The sequence below is a fragment of the Hemicordylus capensis genome, chromosome 1, assembly GCF_027244095.1.
Source record: "Hemicordylus capensis ecotype Gifberg chromosome 1, rHemCap1.1.pri, whole genome shotgun sequence".
Classification (NCBI taxonomy): domain Eukaryota; kingdom Metazoa; phylum Chordata; class Lepidosauria; order Squamata; family Cordylidae; genus Hemicordylus; species Hemicordylus capensis.
The window spans coordinates 392,813,877-392,832,134 of record NC_069657.1 but is presented as its reverse complement, the minus strand read 5'-3'; the positions used below and the strand labels follow the sequence as shown (position 1 = coordinate 392,832,134).

Here is an 18,258-nt window from a genome sequence, read left to right as displayed (position 1 = left end):
AAACCCCCCACATCATTTGGCTCTTCTCGTTTTTTCATGATGGATCTGGTAACTCTACATTTTCTGTTGGTGGTGGTTTTCCCCTTCTCCAGACTGGATTAGCTGATCTGCAACCGGCTCAGTGTTGCAAGCATACTTGTCACGCACTTGAAAGATACCGTTTGGCAACAACATGCAGGATGTTAGTACGAGACACCCCAGAGAAAGAACGCCTGAAAGAGAGAGCTTAGGAAAAATACTTCCCTTTTGTTCTTGCATCACTGGCAAACTTCACCCACGAGGCACTCTGTTCTGGACTGTAGATCCGGGTCTGTGTTCTCACCTCTGCCAGAAACGGAAGAGGCCAGTGTAGGTGTGTCTTGCAACAAGCTGCAACATGACACACTGTTTCAGATTGAAACCGTTCAATTTAACTGAACCTCAGCAACAGGAAGGAAGCATAGTCTTGATAGACTTAAAAGAAATCCCTCAAACAAAGCTTCCTTTCCACTCCAGAGAGATTATCTAGGGAAAGATTTAATCTTCAGTTATATAGTTGTGCTTGAACTGAACTAATCAATCATCTCAAATCAGAGATATCCAAAACCCACAACTGAGGGGGGAAACCTGTATTTAAAAACAAAGCTATGTTTACACAAACCTAGAGGCTAGAAGTCAGGAATGTTTTGTTTTGTTTGGGGGTTGTTGTTTTTTTTGTGTGTGTGTTTTTAAGATACCTATAGGCTGTACGGAAAATGTTTCTGACGAAGAATAGAGTGGCTTGAGGTGTTACCTATGTAAAATAGGTAATGAGCCATTTTTAGAAGGGAGGTATAGAAATTGAATAAATAATATAAAATAAAATGGTGCTACAGCTAATAGCTATAGCTAGTCCTGGGTTGCCAAATTCTGTGCTTTTGTCAGCAATTTGATCTGCAGTATTAACAAGTATATTTACTTCCATGTGGTGAAAAGCGTCACCTGCTGATGTCTGCAAATTGAGCTGCTATGAAAGGTACTAGAGCAGGTCAGGACTCCCCCCACCCCACCCCCCCCGATTATTTGACAACTATAACATCTCAACCAGCACAGAGGGACAATTGAAAAAAGTCAGAGATCATATACAGGAGCAGAGCAGTAGCTGAAACACTCTTAACTAAAGAGTGATTGAAGATCTTACACTTCCTTGCTGTCTTGTTGCCTCTGTCCACCCTGCCAGCAATGTTAAACCCACAAGATCTCATATCCCTTTTTGTAAAACCTTCACTCATTGATCTCACCAAGCTCCACTCCATCCATCTCTCCATGACAATACACATGTATAAATGGCCTACAATGTTCCAAGCTGCACATTACGTTTACGAATGGATTTCCTGAGCTGGGCTGGGCCAGGCCATCACGCATTCCTCACATCTAGTGAATGGGAATAGTATGTAGTAGTTCACAAAAGCACAATGATCTGGAAAGGGACCAGGTAACCTTGTTGATATTGTTGGGAGATGCATCTTCCCAGTCCACCTAGCATTATGCTTCCTATCCCACAATGATTAATGTGGCAGACATACTATAATCACAGGGGCCAACTTAAGACCAAAATATTCACATATATCCTTGGACTCCTTCCCGACATACTTTTAAAGAACAAAAGTAGAAAAAATAATGTGTGAAGCCCAAGAGAAGTATGGGCGCAAGCCTGAATTTTCCAAAGCTGGAAATAAAATATAACTTTTCCCTTGTGAGCTTCTGGACCCTAGGCCATCAAAGCAATTTAAGAACAAACTTGAAAACTTCATTAAGTACAAAAAGAGTAGCTGCAGTAAAAGAACAGTTTTATTTAATAGTCAGGTAATACAACCACCTATCCTATTAAAAACAACAAAAGGTCTAATGGCTGCCTAAGAAATTGACCATAAATCTATAGAAAAATCTGGTGCAGTAGTATTTAAAGTTGTTAGAGATATCCATACAATTCTCTTTCAGTGGCATGTACAAGTGTTATATTTACCAGCTCTTAAAGCTTTTATGAAAAGTAAAATTAAATATACAATCAACATTTGTTAAAATAAACGCAATGATAGTTATAGTAACCCAATAGTTATAGGAACTATTCTATTGAATGCTACATCATCTTTGATATACATACACTCCTGGCCAGTTCAGAAAATATGTACCAGCCAGTCTGCTTACCTTGCGATTAAGGATGTGTGCATGTGTTCACCCTGTACACCCCCACTGACACACACTTCCCTTCTACTAATAACGTGGGGGGGGGCTGTTATCCATATCACCTCTTCACATATCATCTAAACACATTAGCTTGCATGTGAAATGGTGGTTTGGGAGAAACCCTCCCCCCACCATGGTCAGGAGGAGAACAGGAGGTGATGCTGGACACACATCCTTTAATCATATGGCAGATAGGCCAACATATCATAGAATAAAATACAAGTGGAAGAAATAGTATTACCCTAAAGACAAATCTAATGTAGACCTGAAAATGAAAATGTTTCATGTCATACAGAACGTTTCACAGGCAGAGGCTAAGTTCTGGGATATCAAAAGTTTTATTTTAGCATGTAGAAAATATCTGGGGATACTCCCCTCTTCATTTTTATATGTTTTCCATTTTAAGCATGTTCTATAGGGAGCTAAAGAATTGAAATGAAAGGATATACATGACTGACATACAGAGCAAGGTTGTACAGGTGCAGCCAGAGAGCAGGCTAACCAAACTTTCCAACTGCATCAGTGCTGCAGGGAAGTGGCAATGTTTGACACCTTCCACAGCTGGTCTTGTGGTAGCAAGCATGACTTGTCCCCTTAAGCTAAGCAGGGTCTGCCACGGTTACATATGAAAGGGAGACTAGAAGTGTGAGCACTGTAAGATATTCCCCTCAGGGGATGGAGCCGCTCTGGGAAGAGCAGAAGGTTTCCAGTTCCCTCCCTGGCTTCTCCAAGGTAGGGTTGAGAGAGATTCCTGCCTTCAACCTTGGAGAAGCTGCTGCCAGTCTGTGAAGACAATACTGAGCTAGATGGACCAACGGTCTGACTCAGTATATGGCAGCTTCCTATGTTCTGTGCTACCCAAAAATGTGCCCCCAGGAGCTGTGCAATCTGCAGGGACATATTTTTAGGTGGCACAGAAGGCTTTCTGGGAAAAGGGAGGGTTAAACATTGCCACTTCCCTGCTGCACAGGTGTGGTTAGTTCTGTTAAACGGTTCTCTTGCTGCACCAGTGCATCCTTGTGCTGTATGTCAGCCACATCATGAGTTTTTTGTTATCTTGTAGACAGAATCCTTTGCATGTCTAAAAAGAACGTATTAGCAGGCAGAACGCTCCGTGCAGCTGCAGGATTATATTATATTATATTATTTATTTAACACATTTGTATTCTGCCCAAAATGCAAGTCTCTGGGCGGTTTACAACAAAACAATACAAACAACAAATAAGAAGGTTAAAACATTACAGTACTCTAAAAATGCTACATCTATTAAAAACACAATTAAAACAGTATCTGATTAAAAGCCTGGGTGAACAAATGTGTCTTGATGGCCTTTTAAAAAGTTGTAAGGGATGGGGAGGCTCTTATTTCAGCAGGAAGTGTGTTCCAAAGCCTCGGGGCAGCAATGGAGAAGGCCCGTCCCCGAGTAGCCACCGGACGAGCTGGTGGCAACTGCAGACAAACCTCTCCAGATGATCTCAATGGACGGTGTGGTTCATAGTGAAGAAGACGTTCTCTTAAATTACGTAAATTATTAAATTATGCATTGCAAATTAAGTGCACACATTTTAATTTGCAGAATTGTGACAACTTTTGAAATCTTGGGTTTCAGCAGGGCTTAGGGAAGAAGTACTATATAAAAAGTAGAGGTATTTGTTAGGGGATATAATAAAAGAAGCCTTAAACCTGTAAAGGAGAAAGTAGTTTACAACTTGCTTCTTTTGGCCTCAGCTTTACCTTGACTTTCCAGGTGGAAGGCAAACATTTGCTGCTTGATGTTCAGCAAAAAAAATGGACTGGGGTGGTGGACCTATGAGTTGAATGGCCATGATAGATTCCACAGGTCCCACATTACAGAAAAATATGGACAATATTTTTATTTAGTGACCATAGCACAATGTAGATGGGGTAATAGCATGTAGAATAATCATGCTTTCTCTCCTGGCTTCAGGACATCTGCGCATTGGAAGTCATGTTGAAATAGGAGCCAAAATACACAGCACATAGTGCATATAGGCCTGATTTGACAAAAAACACCTGATTTCGAGGAGTACTGATCGGGCTATGCAAAACTGCTCTGGAAAATGTCAAGCAGGGCCAAAAGGTGAGGCAAATATGCCAGAGAAGGTCTGCTACAATCCAGTCGGCCACTAGAGAACAGCTGTATATGGTTATTATTGGAGGCTACTGCTATCCTATTTCTTTGAAATGAAAGGTGGATCAATCCTCCTGCCACATGTCAGTGTGAAGTTTGGGTCTATCATAAAAGAAAAAGTGAGCTTTCTTTAACAGTGTCAAATCCTTCACACCTTTCCATTAGGAGATGTATAATATCTTTTTTTTAAACACCCAACAAAAAACCTAACCGTAGACAGTACTGAAAATGCAGCCCAGAGGCTAATGAACCTGTGCACTCCTTCCTCTGCTTGCTCAGTGGAGAATCCTGAGCAAAGCTGTGAACTGTAGTTTAATGCTGGCTTACAAATCAGGACGTTAAACTAGAGTTTGAAGTAGGTTTAACATCCTGACTTGTAAACCAGAGTTAAGCCACAGCTCCTGGCTTTGCATAAATTATGGAGCTGTGATCTAAACAAATCAGGATGTCAAATCAAGGTCATAGCACTACAGTGGAGCTGAGGAGATAAAGGTGAAAGGGAAGGTGGGAATTTGTGGCTTTGGGTTGCATTCTGAATCCTAACTACGATTAGCTGATTGTCTGAACTGGTCCTGTGAGTGTTTCTAATTCCTTACTCATGTTGCTTTTTAAAAAAAACATAGAACCAACCTCAATTTATACAATATATTTTAGATGCATAATTAACAAACTCTATTTCTGAATACATCTCAATGGTGATAACAGAGCTCTTGACCAATGACAGTTAGTTTAGTCAAATACCAACTGTTTTTATTTGATTATTCAATTAAAAATGCTACAGTATCTCAATACATGGGATAAGCTGGCGCTGTTTGATAGAGGTAAAGAGGCAACTCATTGCTGTCTTAAGTCCATTGCTGATTAAAGAAATGCTATGCAGTATGCTTCCTTAAGAAAATGTGAAGTACCTTTCCAAATGAATTTGTGCTTATTTTTTAAAGTCTCTCATATACACACATAGGTTTTTGAATTGTAATGGATGAATACTGGAATACAATTGTCATTCACAACTACAGTCCCAGCATGGCAGCATAGATGACAGAGCTGCTAAGTCAGATATTAAAGCACCACATTTTCTACATTGGGCTGCAGAATCTTTTTTAAAAGATCAGGAATTAAGATTTAAAATTTTGGGGGAAAACCAGCCTTGGAGAATACTGTGGCTATTTCTGGCAGGCAATAAATGTCACAAGCTTAGCAGCTGACAAACCAAATCCAGACCCGCCCAGCCCACCAAAGTATTGCTTTACTTCATATTATGCTAGTCACTCTCCAGAATACATTATATTCCAATGCATTTCATTTAAATATAAAAAGAGAAGGATGGAACAAGATCCTTGCACAAGTTATACAGGCAGTGTTCAAACGTCTGTGCTTATATTTCTCAGGCAACTTTCGCATTCCTTTTCTGCCTGAAGCCTCTGCACTGCATTATCCAGCAAATCCATGGTATCCCGAAGCATGACATTGAGTGTAAAGGGCTTAGGTTTAATAGTCAAGCCATAGGTGAAATCCATTGTTGAGTCTTCCTTTGGATTAGCTGTGAAATGGCACTGGTGGGCCAATATGGCAATAAAGAGAAAGAGTTGCACTTTCGATAACTCTTCCCCAATGCACCTACGTTTGCCCATGGAAAAAACCATTACACTACTAGCAAGGTCTTTGTTGAACAACCCATTCTCATCCAGGAATCTTGCAGGATTGAAATCCTCGGGGGCAGGCCATTTCACTGGGTCATGATTCACTGACCACTGATTGACAAAGACCACTGTATCTTTGGGAATGTGGTAGCCCATTAGGATGGTGTCAACGGTGGTGGAGTGAGGAATGGTAACTGGCACAAAGCTGCTGAAACGTATGGATTCGTAAAGGAAAGCCATGACATAAGGCAAACGTGGCTGGTCCTCAGCACAGGGCAAGCGGTCTCTGCCAACTACTTGATCTATTTCTTCTTGAAGTTTAGCCTGCACCTCTGGGTACCTAATTAAAAGAAACATAAATAGCTGTTTAGAAACTCTTCCGAAGATGGAACTACGCATTATCCAGGCACATGCAAGCCTGTATTTGCTGAGATCATATGACTGCAGTGAGGGCAGTTGAGCAGAACAGTCAGCAGGCAGGCGGTGTCAGTCAGCAGGCAATCAGCCCAGATGAATCTCCCCTGTAAATGTGCCCCCTAAGGTGGCTTCTTTACTTGGCCAGGCTTTCTTCCAGCTTTGGAGTCCAGCTAGGGGAAACATTACTTCAGACTAGGAGGGCATATGCTTGGAAGAATCAGCAGGCAGTTAGGCTGGTTAGGTCCCTCGATCTCATCTACCAGTTCTTCTAATCTACAGTTAGCCCTACACTTGCCGTATGAGGAAAATGTGAGGTTCGAAGCTCCATCTTCTCCTTGTAATGTGCAGTTCTGCCCCAGCTTTCAAAAGGGGCTGACATAGCATGTGGCTTGGAGATGGAAGCCAAAGCGGCTACTCTGCAATTCACAATTTACTTATTTAATTTTTTTAAAGTACAGCAATGTATTGGTGCTTGAACTGCCACATTTATGAGCCAACAGAGAAAACATTATGGCTCAATCTAGGCACGGCACCCATGCATTGGTGGGGGTAGGGGTGGGGGATCCCGATTGGAAAACAAAACTCCGTTTCCCTGCTCCTTCCTTGGTGCACAAATACAGATACTCAGGGTCAAACGACAAGTTTCTTTAAGCATATGCTATGCAGCTGTGTGTTTGTTTCTTCCATTTAAATTAGCAGGTGAGGGACCCAAATCTAGATCAGGAGGGTGGTGGCAGCTTAAACTCTTTGCCCCATCCACAGTTCTGATCTGGGGGCCCCTACATGTGCTATTTGATCTGGAGAAAAAGCCCAGACTAGTATCGGGGGAGTCCCACCCGCCCACCCACATGACAAATAGAGCACAGCCCCCAACTCCCCATCCAGACTGAAACCATGGCTGAAGCAAAGGCTTAAGGTGGGTCCCCCTCCCTGTGATTGCAGTCTAGGTCAGGGGCTGTGAGCACTATTTTACAGAGAAAATACAAGCACACCCAGAGGTGCTCTAACCCCCGGACCTTGGGGGCCCAGCCCATGGCCTCCAAGGTCTGGGAGGGCTCCAATGGATTGGGGGGGGGGGCTCAGGGAGGCCCCTGACACCACCCTGTGCCTGCCCCACTGCTGCCCCACCACACCGAACCATGGTTATCTTACTTTAGTTACTTTACTTTAGCCATCAATGTGTGGGGCGGGTGTGTGTGTGAGCAGAACAGGCCTCCCCCCACCCTGTGGCGGTGGTGGCCGGAGCAGCCACTGGGCCTGCCTGTCCTTGCAAACTACAAGGCGCTCCAGTGTGCTTGCACAGAAAGAAGCCCCTTGCAGTTTGCAAGGACAGGCAGACCCAGTGTCCACTCCGGCCACCGCCAGCATGGGTGGGGGGAGGCCTGCTCGGCTCACCCCCCACCCCCTGCCCCACACATTGGTGGCTAAAGTAAAGAAACTAAAGTAATATAACCATGGTTTGGCACAGCAGGGTGGTGGCGGAGCGGTCACAGGGCGGCGGCAGGACGCCTCAATACAGGGAGAACTTGCAGAGGGGGGCCTTGCAGAACAAGGGTGGTCCAGGCACCAGTTTTGCCTAGGTGCGCCCCTGAGCACACCACTACATTGCATGTGCATAAAGTCAGTGGCACCAAAAGACATCTGTGCTCCTGAGGCAGAGGGCCAAATGCTGCCTCTTTCCACACACCCTCTTCCTCATCTTTTTCAAAATGGGGGAGGGGGCTTCTTGCTGCCTCATTGGTGCCCAGTAATTTGCTGCCTGAGGTAACCACCTCACTTTATCGCCTCGCCTCATGGAAAGGCTGCCCCTGTGCACACTTCCCATATTCGCATTCTCACAACTACCTTCTCTCAGTCAAGGAACAGAAGTTCCAAGCTTGCATTATTTACGTGAAGGAAACATTGCCCATGCCCTTGTTATCTCCTGCTTAGATTATTGTAACACTCTCTATCTAGGGTTACCTTTAAGGATGATCAGGAAGCTATGACGGGTCCAGAATGCAGAGGCTTGCCTACTTCTGGGTGCCAGAAAATATGACAGGGTAACACCTCTCCTGCAGTCATTGCACTGGTTGCCTATTCACTTCCGAGTTCAATTTAAGGTCCTGGTTTTGACCTTCAAAGCCTTGCGGGGTTTGGCGCCTGTCTACCTACAGACCCGCCTCTCCCATCCAGTTACATCCCATCTGGTCAGATCTTTTCAATGGCCCTTTTGTCGGTCCCTGATTTCCGAGAAGTTCAGGGCGCTAGCACCTGTGAAAGGGCTTTTTTGGTTGCTGCCCCACTTCTCTGGAACTCCCTTCCCCTTCAGATTCGTTTAGCCCCTTCCTTACTGATTTTTAAATCTCTATTGAAGACTTTTCTTTTTTGCCAGGCTTTTGCCCTGTAATTTACCTATTTGGTTTTTTTCCTTTGTTGTTAGTTACTTTAGTTTTTAATTTAGTATGTAATTTTAATGTTGTCTTGCTTTGCATGTTTTTGTACACCGCCCAGAGTCTTAGGAGTGGGTGGTATATTAAATGTTTCAGATAGATAGATAGATAGATAGATAGATAGATAGATCAAGGAAGATACAGGAGATGCACACAGGCCTACCAGTCCCCATAACAGCCTGGGGACCTGCATGTTGCTTTGCTATGCCCTGTGAGAATCCCTTGCAGGACTGGGTATTGTACCTGTGGTGGGCTATCCACAGCCCTTCATCACCCCTTCTCTAAATCTGAGATTGTGGCTCATGTCCAGAAATATATGAAGGCAACATTAAGGTCATCTTTATGGTTCTTGTTTAGAATTATTATCTTTTCTGTCTCTCTAGGAGCAATCTGCTTCATGTACTTATCTAATCTTTGTTGAGATAAGAAGTGTGTTTTTAAACTAATTTTTATTTGTACCATTCTCTAACATTTATACAGCACATAGAAGTCAAACAATGAAAACTGCTGCTTTTAGAAAAGCAAACGGCTTAGGCAAACACTGGAAATGATATCCTTGCAATTAAATATGTATTTGCTCTTGAGGAAGCAGTTAATGAGACAAGCCTGAGGGATTCCCTCTACCCTCAACTAAGATCTCTTACATAATGCCTGAAGAAAATGCAAATAGCTGAAGGAAAAATTAAACACGTATCGTTTTAAAAATGTTAGTTCTCGTTCTAGTTCCACTCCGACATATTTTTTTTATTTATGTATTTAACATATTTGTATACCACCCACTACCAAAGTTTCTAGACAGTTGAGTCCAAGGCAAATACTGTCTCTGTCTGTTGAGTCCAAGGCAAATACTGAAAATAAGTTTGTAGGCTGTTCAGCAGAATGCCAGCTGCAATCCTACAGAGTTAGGCTGCTCAAATTCTGTTGCAGGATTGCAGCGCTAGTCTCCACACAAAAATAAAAGAATTTATAAGGTTTCTTTTGTGTTTATGCAGAGGTTATAATCTAATTGATCTTAATTTGATATCATCTCATTGATCTTAATTGGGCAAAAATGCATTGTTTCTAGACATCGTCTTGTTACCTTTATGCCAACATTTCTTTAATGCAACATTTCACCAGTATGAACTAGGTTGTTGTTTTTTCTTAAACAACTTTTCAGTTTGGCAGGCTTCCCAGAACTTCTGTGTTAGCAATTCATAAACAGCTAGGCTATTCCTGTGGCCAGCACACCTCTGTATTTTCCATGCTACCAGAAACAAAGAGCTAATAACCAGCTCAGCTCAGCTCAGCATAATGCCTTCGCATCAATGGCCAGCTAAGCTCCAGCTCTCAAAACAAGGGGCTAATTTTGGGGGGCAATACTCGGTGCATTATACATTTTGGTTTAAAGATAGGATTAACACTTTTTTTTCCTGGCAGTCAAATAAAATTGAATGGCTTCTTTAAATTATGAATCCTTGTCAATAGCAACCTGTTGAATAAGACAGAGTAACCGGTAAGATAAGAGCTGATTGGACCACTATTCTCGCTATCCCCTGCTAACTGAGCTAGCCCCCTGCTCACAGAGCAAAGAGGCACCTTTTGAAAGTGGTGATTCTCTTTATTTAGCAGGGGGAGAGCAACCAGCCCTATCCATCCCCAGCATAGCATCCCTCCAGTGGCTCTTGCTGTGTCTATCTTATGTTTCTTTTTCAGACTGTGAGCCCTTTGGGGACAGGGAGCCATTTTATTTATATCTATTTAAACTGCTTTGGGAACTTTTTGTTGAAAAGCGGTATATAAATATTAGTCATATTCCTATCTGACCCAGCAATGCACTTCACATTAGGAGAGGAAGAAACACAGTCTAAGGAGGAAAAATATATTCTCAAGCAGTTTTCAGATTGCTGGAAATATTTCAGAGCAACTCTAAAATGAGAAAAGAAGCAGTGAAGTGGGGCCAATTTTGTGACACATACAATAAGTATTGACACATACACAATAGAACTATATTATGAAGAGTTGTCTGGTGTCAAGTGCTTGAATCAACACACTAGACTGAGTCAGAAAATAGTTTGGCTAAACTTGATATGAGAGGTGCTTTCATAAATTAGGAGCATATTCATCATCAGTATTTTCAGACTGGTCAAAGGGATTCAGGCAAGCAACAGTCTGACATTGGGCATGCACGGCAGCCTCCAAAATGGCCACCACCTCCGGAGTGAGAGCCAGAACGACCCCAAAATGGGCCGAACCGGCCCTTTTCAGAATGGGAGAAGGCCAGTGGGGGGAGGGGGAGATGGCAGGGAGACCCCCTGAGGTCACCGGCGACCCAGACCTGGCAGTGAGTGTTAAAAGTAAAATAAAATAAAATATTTTTTAAAAAACTTAGAACCCCTGAACCAGCTCCAAGCCAGCTCGGGGGGGTGGGGGGAGGTTGGCTCGAGGTCAAGCCGAACCGGGCCTGGTCTAGCTCAAGGGCGAACCCTCGAGCTGGCCCAATTTGATGGTGAACTAGCTCGACCTCAAGCCAGTTTGCACATCCCTCTTTTGCATTAGCAGCAGTACCAATGGCTTCTGTCACCCTTGGAACTGAGCATCATGTCTGCCATTATGTATAAGCTGTTTAGCAGAGTGTTCACATCAAAGTAAGTGACAGATCAAATGGCTTTGGACTTAATTCATAGGAACATAGAAAGCTGCCATATACTGAGTCAGACCATTGGTCTATCTAGCCCAGTATTGTCTACACAGACTGGCAGCAGCTTCTCCAAGGTTGCAGGCAGGAGTCCTTCTCAGTCCTGTCTTGGAGATACAAGGGAGGGAACTTGGATCCTTCTGCAGGCAAGCATGCAGGTGCTCTTAGTCTCCTATTCAAATGCAAACCAAGGTGGACCCTGCTTGGCAAAGAATTCATGACTGCTACCACAAGACCAGCTCTCCTCCCTTATTCCTAAATAAGGAGCCACTCAAATGACAATTTCCCCCAGCAACTGCTGAACTAAGCGGGGGGGGGGGGGAGAGGCACGAACCAGCTAAGGGTTCAGAATTACATTTCCTGGAGAATATTGTGCCATGAACACCAGCCCTGCTCCTTCAGAGGGATCTGTGGCCCCACTAGGACACCAAGTGAAATGGCCACTTCAGTTTGCTTCAGGGTGTCCAAAGAATAGTAACATGGAAGAGCCACACATCTGACCCTTTGGGCACAAACTGCTGCCCAAGCCCCACTGAACTGAGCAGCAGGAGCTGTACAAGAGCATGGGCTGCAGCAGGCCTCCCATTCTTGGGTCACTCCTGCTTGTCTCAATAAGACCTACACAAAAGCACCTACCCAAGGATTGTGTCTATGTTAAGTAGTGGGTGTTGGAGGGTCGGCAGAGAGGGCTCCGTTTGGATTTTCTACCTCAGGCACCAAAATGTTTTGGATTGAGCCTGCTGGAGACAGACAGTAGCAGAATGTCCTACAATTAGAGATGCACATCCCTGCTAACTGAGCAGAGGGGCACTTTTAAAAGTGGTAATTTTCTTATATTTAGCAGGGGGAGAGCAACTGTCCCTGTCCAACCTCAGCCCAGCATCTCTCCAGTGGCTGTTGCTGGTGTTAGTTAGTTAGTTAGTTTATGTATTTATTCGATTTCTATACCGCCCTTCCAAAAATGGCTCAGGGAAATAACAAACAAATAAGATGGATCCCTGTCCCCAAAGGGCTCACAATCTAAAAAGAAACATAAGATAGCAGGGGCATAACTATAATAGGGCAAGAGGAGGCAGTTGTCTGGGGGCCCACTGCCTTGGGGGCCCCCCCAGAGGCAAGACACATGACTGACTCCCCCAGCCACGCACCCGCCCGGGCTTCCTTCAGTTGTATTCATTCTCCAGAACTGATGTGAGTGTTAAGACCTGGAGCTACAAGAACAGCATGTCTTTCTCTGGTACCATTAAATGACTTGCATCGTCCACAATTTACAAAACCTTTTAAAGATTTCTTTACTTCATGAGCTGAGCTTCAGTGATGCAGGGCCCATTTTAAAATCTTGTCTCTGGGCCCACTCCAACCTTGCTATACCCTTGTAAGATAGACACCAGCAACAGTCACTGAAGGCACTGTGCTGGGGGTGGATAGGGCCAGTTACTCTCCCCCTGCTAAAAAAGAGAATCACCACATTAAAAGGTGCCTCTTTGCCAAATTGGCAAGGGTTAGCAGGGGTTTCCCTTATGTTTCCTTTTAGACTGTGAGCTCTTTTGGGACAGGGAAGGGAACCTTTTTATTTGTGCATTATTTCTGCCCACCACTTGAGAACTTTTGTTGAAAAGCACTATATAAATCTTTGTAGTAGTAGAGGCATCATTTCCCATGGTGCTCACACACAGATTTCTTACTATCATAACTCACGAAATTCAGGTTTCTGAAGCACTGCAAAACCTTGTGAACAAAAATCAAAGGTAGGATGAGTGCATAGGCAACAATCGCCCTGCCACATCACCTCTGATGGGGAAAGAGGGGATATTGTCTGTTTCCAGCTCAGCTGCCCTCAGGCATCTCCTCTCTAGACAGCAGTTCCTCGCAGGCTCCTTGGGAACAGGTCTTTCTGCAGCTCTGCAACCTGAGATTAGGTTAAAGGCGCACCCAAGGGTTATGCCCAGCCGAGCCAGCCAATCAGCTCACCTGATGAGGAAGCTCAAGAACCACTGCAAGGCGGTGGAGAGGGTGTCCTGGCTGGCGCCAAAGATGTCCGTGACGGTGGCCGGCACATGCTCCACGGGCAGGCCGGGCTGCGCCTGCTGGAGGCGGATGAAGGCGTCCATCAGGTCACGCAGGGCTGCGCCAGGCTGAAGGCTGTTCTGGTGCTGGATGAACTTTTGGCGCACGAAGCTGTAGAACTCGCGGTTGAGGGAGCGGAAGGCACGGTAGGCGCTGCGCACTGGGTTGGGGAAGTGCTGCAGCCAGGGCAGCACATCGACCAGGCTGCCTGCACCCACTGTGCTCCCGAACTGCTCATTCCGGCTCAGCAGGCGCCGGAATTCGGCATCTGCGTGGCTGTAGCGGCGGCCAAAGCAGAGGGCGCTCATGACGTTGGCCACAGCCACAACGAGGCTCCTTGATGGATCCACGAAGGCGCCATCGGCACAGGCGCGCACCAGGAGACGCACCACGGCACGTGTCTCGGCCAACAGGGGCCGCTCCACGAGGCGGCGCGCCGAGAACGCCCGCACCGTGGAGTGCGCCAGGCGCCGCTGCAGCTTCCACAGCTCCGAGTATCCGCTGAAGGCCAAGCTGTGCCCGCCAGAAATCAGCTGGAAGGACTGGAAAGGTGGCCGGCCCGCGAAGGCTGCTCCCTGGCGCACGAGGGCTTCGCGGATGGCGCGCTCGCCGCTCAGGACCACTACGGGCCACCTGCCCAGGCGCAGCTGGAAGATGTTGCCGTAGGTGGCCGCCAGGCGCCCGAAGGCCAAGTGAGGAGCTCTGCCCAGGTGAGGCACGTTGCCCACCAGTGGCCATGGGAACGGGCCTGGCGGTTCTAGCCGCCTCTGTCGCAGCTGCTCCTGCACCAGAAGCTTCACCACATGGAAGGCGGCCAGCAGCGAGAGCAGCAGAAGCAGCATGCCCGGCACCAGGAGCAATTCTTCCTTCAGTCCATGGGGCAGCATGCTGCGGAGAAAAGGGCCACATTAGAAGACGGGCGGCCTGCTTGAGAAGTATCAAGCAACGGAGCTTCTCCTGGAGCCCCACTTCAGGCTGCAGGAGTATGCTTGAGCATCATGCTGTCTCTTTAAAAATATATATATTAATAAAATACAGTACCAAAATGTTCTCCACCACCTGCACTAGTCTGTGTTCGGAAAGGTGTTTTTCTATGGGGAAGCGCCACAGTCCGGGAAAAGATTTACTCCTTGAGATTACTGAATGTGGAAACTCGCCCTTACAGATTGGGTAACACTCTGAACCAGGGTCTGGATTGGTTGAAACTGCCTTGATTTAAAATCATGGCGGGGAGAAAGGCTGGTTTAAAACACTGATTTAAATAGTTTCCTGTTTCATAATGGATGCATTTTCTGAGGAAGAGTGTATATTTATTAGTTGCTGTGTAACGACTGAAATATACGGAGCTGCAGCTAAATAAAATATACTACCTGGGATGGGAACATAATTAAAACCTCTGGTCATGCATGGTCTTAGCAATAAAACAGCTATATATGCTTAAAAACAAGGGCAGCAACTATGAAATTCCCAAGGCTTGTAATCAACAGGCAAAATCTTCTCTTTTTTTGACATGCTGTGGAAAGTAAACATCACAGTGTTTGGGTGATGGGCAGAATATTCATCATTTGCTGCAATACTTAATAGATGACCTAATGTATCATATTTATAATGCTTGTCTCAGAAGTTAAATATCCCCCTCTTTTTTTTCCTTTTCCTGAGAAAACCAGACTTTAATGAATATGTGAGGGAGAGGTTTGTGGTTTGTTTTAAGAGAAGTGTAGTAGCATGCTTGTATTAAATTGAAATTAATAACAACCTTTCTTTTTAAAGTTACACTTGAACAAGTAAACAAATCTTTAAAAAAACAACTGAGGTTTTTGCATATGTTTCTTTTTAAATCTTCAATTTTTATCTACTCTGCTAACTTCCTCTTTGGTCCTTGCTTTTGAAGGGATCCTGTGATTGTCGCTTTGCTCGCCTTCTTTGGCAGGGCTCCTTTACCTTAGACAGCTGCATGACAGTCAAATATTCAACAGGTGGAAGCTTTGCCTATTACTGGTTTTTCTGTGTGACAGAAAAGACTAAATTCTACATTTTTTTCTTGTCATGGACTCAAAAAAAGGTGTCAACCCTACATGAAAACCTATGTACTTTGAAACATTATATGTGAATTTATCAGTTGTACAGCCAGATCTAAGAATGACACCAGGTAGGAATATAGAATTCTATGTGCAGAGCAGCACGGGGGAAGTTGCAATTCCCAGATAGCATCTTTATGTATATGTATCCATTATATCCAAGCACAAAATGTTAGATCAGAATTGGATAGCAATGAAATAGAAATGTATTAGAAACAGAGAACGAACAGCTTACATAAAGGTTCATTAAAGGATCCGCTGAACACAAAATGTTTACTCAAATTTAAAAAGTGTTGGAATGATACTCAGCTAAGTAATGGCCAGCATTTCTTTCATCCAGATAGTAGGATCAGTGAAAGGGATGCAAGAGTGGGGAAAGGGCAGCCTTATTGCCTGGTCCTTAGCACATGTTTCCAAGTTGCTAGAACTAAACCATTGGAAATGTTGATCCTATTATGGCTTGATCTGTTTTACTAATTGCTATTCTACCCAAGGGTCGATACTAATATAATTAAAATACATAAAAACCTTTGTAATGTGCAGTCCAGTGCTGTTCATGTGCACTCAAGCCCACTGATTCAGTTTTATCAAGGGGCCTGATACAAGTAAGTGTGCATAGAATTATGTTCTCCCTTGAACTGGAGCTCATAGATTTCAGTGGAACTTATTTTTATGAGACTGCACTTAAGATCACAACCTGATATCCTCAACACTACTGACTCCAATCCAGTGAAAGCAAGCGGTGATGTTCAGCTTAATCTAATGCTTGTTTATTTGCATATAAATCCTACTGTGTTCATTGGGGCATAATTCCAGGTAAATGTACATGTGCTGTAATTTTTATTGTGGCTTCACCACTTTTGTAAATTGCTTTGTGAACCTAAAAGGTAGGGGATAAAACATACATACATATGTGGTACATATGACTCCAGTGGAACGAGTTAGTAATTAATTCTCAGGTATGGAAGTGCTAGTACTTGTTGGAGGGATGAAATCTAAGTCTTGAGTGGCCACACTAAAATTCATAGATCTAGGGACCTGCTGGCTGCCAAAATTTTGGAACCATAGGTTCTGAGTTTGCATCTAAAAGCTTAGTTTTAAGTCACCATTGTATATCTAGCAATTTTCAAAAAACACCTGAAAACCCATCTTTTCGCCCAAGCTTTCTCAGCTTCCTAATATTTTTGGGTTTTAATCTCTGGTTATTTTTAAATTGTTAAAGTGTTTTTAAGTTTTTGTATATGTTTTTAACTGGTTTTATGTTATTGTAAACTGCCCAGAGAGGAAAGTTTGGGGCAGTATACAAATCTGATAAACAAACAAACAAACATACAGCTAGCACATGGGGGAAACTGCCCATTTAAGATTGAGCTCCTACAAAAGGGAGATTAAAGGTGTTTAAGGACCAGCACGTTTGCCTTTACTTTAGCCAGTATTTACCTATAGAAGGGAGCACTGGAAGATTCCTTGTCTCAAGGAGCTAGCGTGTGACTGCACAGGAAAATGAGGGTCAAGTAACTCAAGTTTCTCACCCCAGGCTATGCTCCTAGCATCCGGGGAAGAAAGCTATACTAAGAAGTTCAAACGAAAATTATCATAGGGCTGGGCAGAGAATCAGTCACCTCCTTGGGCAAATTCCCCTAAGAACGGGTGTGGGGAGTTACTAATACTAATAATATTACAATACTAATACTGAATTAGTATTGTTTTAATTCAGGGTTGCCTAACCTTGGGCCCCCAGATGTTGTTGGACTACAACTCCCATCATCCCCAGACATGGCATTGTGGCTGAGGATGATGGGAGTTGTAGTCCAACAACATCTGGGGGCCCAAGCTTAAGCAACGCTGCTTTAATTCACCCCTTGCTGCAGCCAGGCAAAGTGTCGCCTTCCCACCTTATGACCTGACAAGTACGGGACAGACAGAAACACGTTTGCTACTATGAGCTAGACTGACCTGTCCACCAGAGCTTCTCCCGGATCTCTCTGGTTCATCATCATCACTCCAGCCAAGGCTGAGCTCCGCGCACAGCAGCAGTTTCCGTTCGACTCCCTGAACTGGCGAGGGAGAGCCGGAGAAGAGGACCCAAGTTGTCGTGACGAGGCTTTTGGCAGCTCTTGGGCAGGCGGGCAGGCGCCGGCGGCGGCACCCTCCGACCCTGCCTGGCAGCAGACACAGTGCTGCAGCTACCCTCCAGGCAGGCAGCCTTCCGTGCTGGCTGGTGGCCTTAGGCTTGCTGCTGCTGCTGCTGGAGATCTTCAGCAGCCAGCAGGAGCAGCTCCTAAGTGGAGCGACTCCTCCGGCAGGGGCTTCCCGGGCAGGTCGCCGTTGGCTCCCGTTCCGCTCGCTGCCTGGCAGGACTTCTGCAGGCAGCCCAAGAGTGCCTCTGCCTCTTCCAGCGGGACCTGGCTCGCCGCCTCTCACCTGGCTGCGGCCACCACGCTCAATCGACTCCCAAGCCACATGCTGGGAGAAAGTGCCCAGTAGGGCGGGGGCGGGGCGGGGGGAGACCGAGGGGGACAGAAACCCAAACCCTGTTAGATGATCGCGGGAGGGGGGGGGACCTTCCTCCTCTCCTATCCCTGGAGGC

General features: G+C 45.0%; 1 protein-coding gene across 1 annotated transcript; it reads right to left on the bottom strand.

Moving 5' to 3' along the window:
• Positions 1-1,791: 1,791 nt before the first annotated feature.
• On the bottom strand, positions 1,792-17,729 carry LOC128348029 (cytochrome P450 1B1). Its single transcript, XM_053303523.1, has 3 exons — positions 17,625-17,729; positions 13,495-14,478; positions 1,792-6,337 (listed from the first exon to the last, which is right to left on the bottom strand). The coding sequence occupies exons 1-3, from the start codon at positions 17,666-17,668 to the stop codon at positions 5,719-5,721; spliced, it is 1,647 nt and encodes a 548-aa protein (XP_053159498.1). The 5' UTR covers positions 17,669-17,729; the 3' UTR covers positions 1,792-5,718.
• Positions 17,730-18,258: the final 529 nt, after the last annotated feature.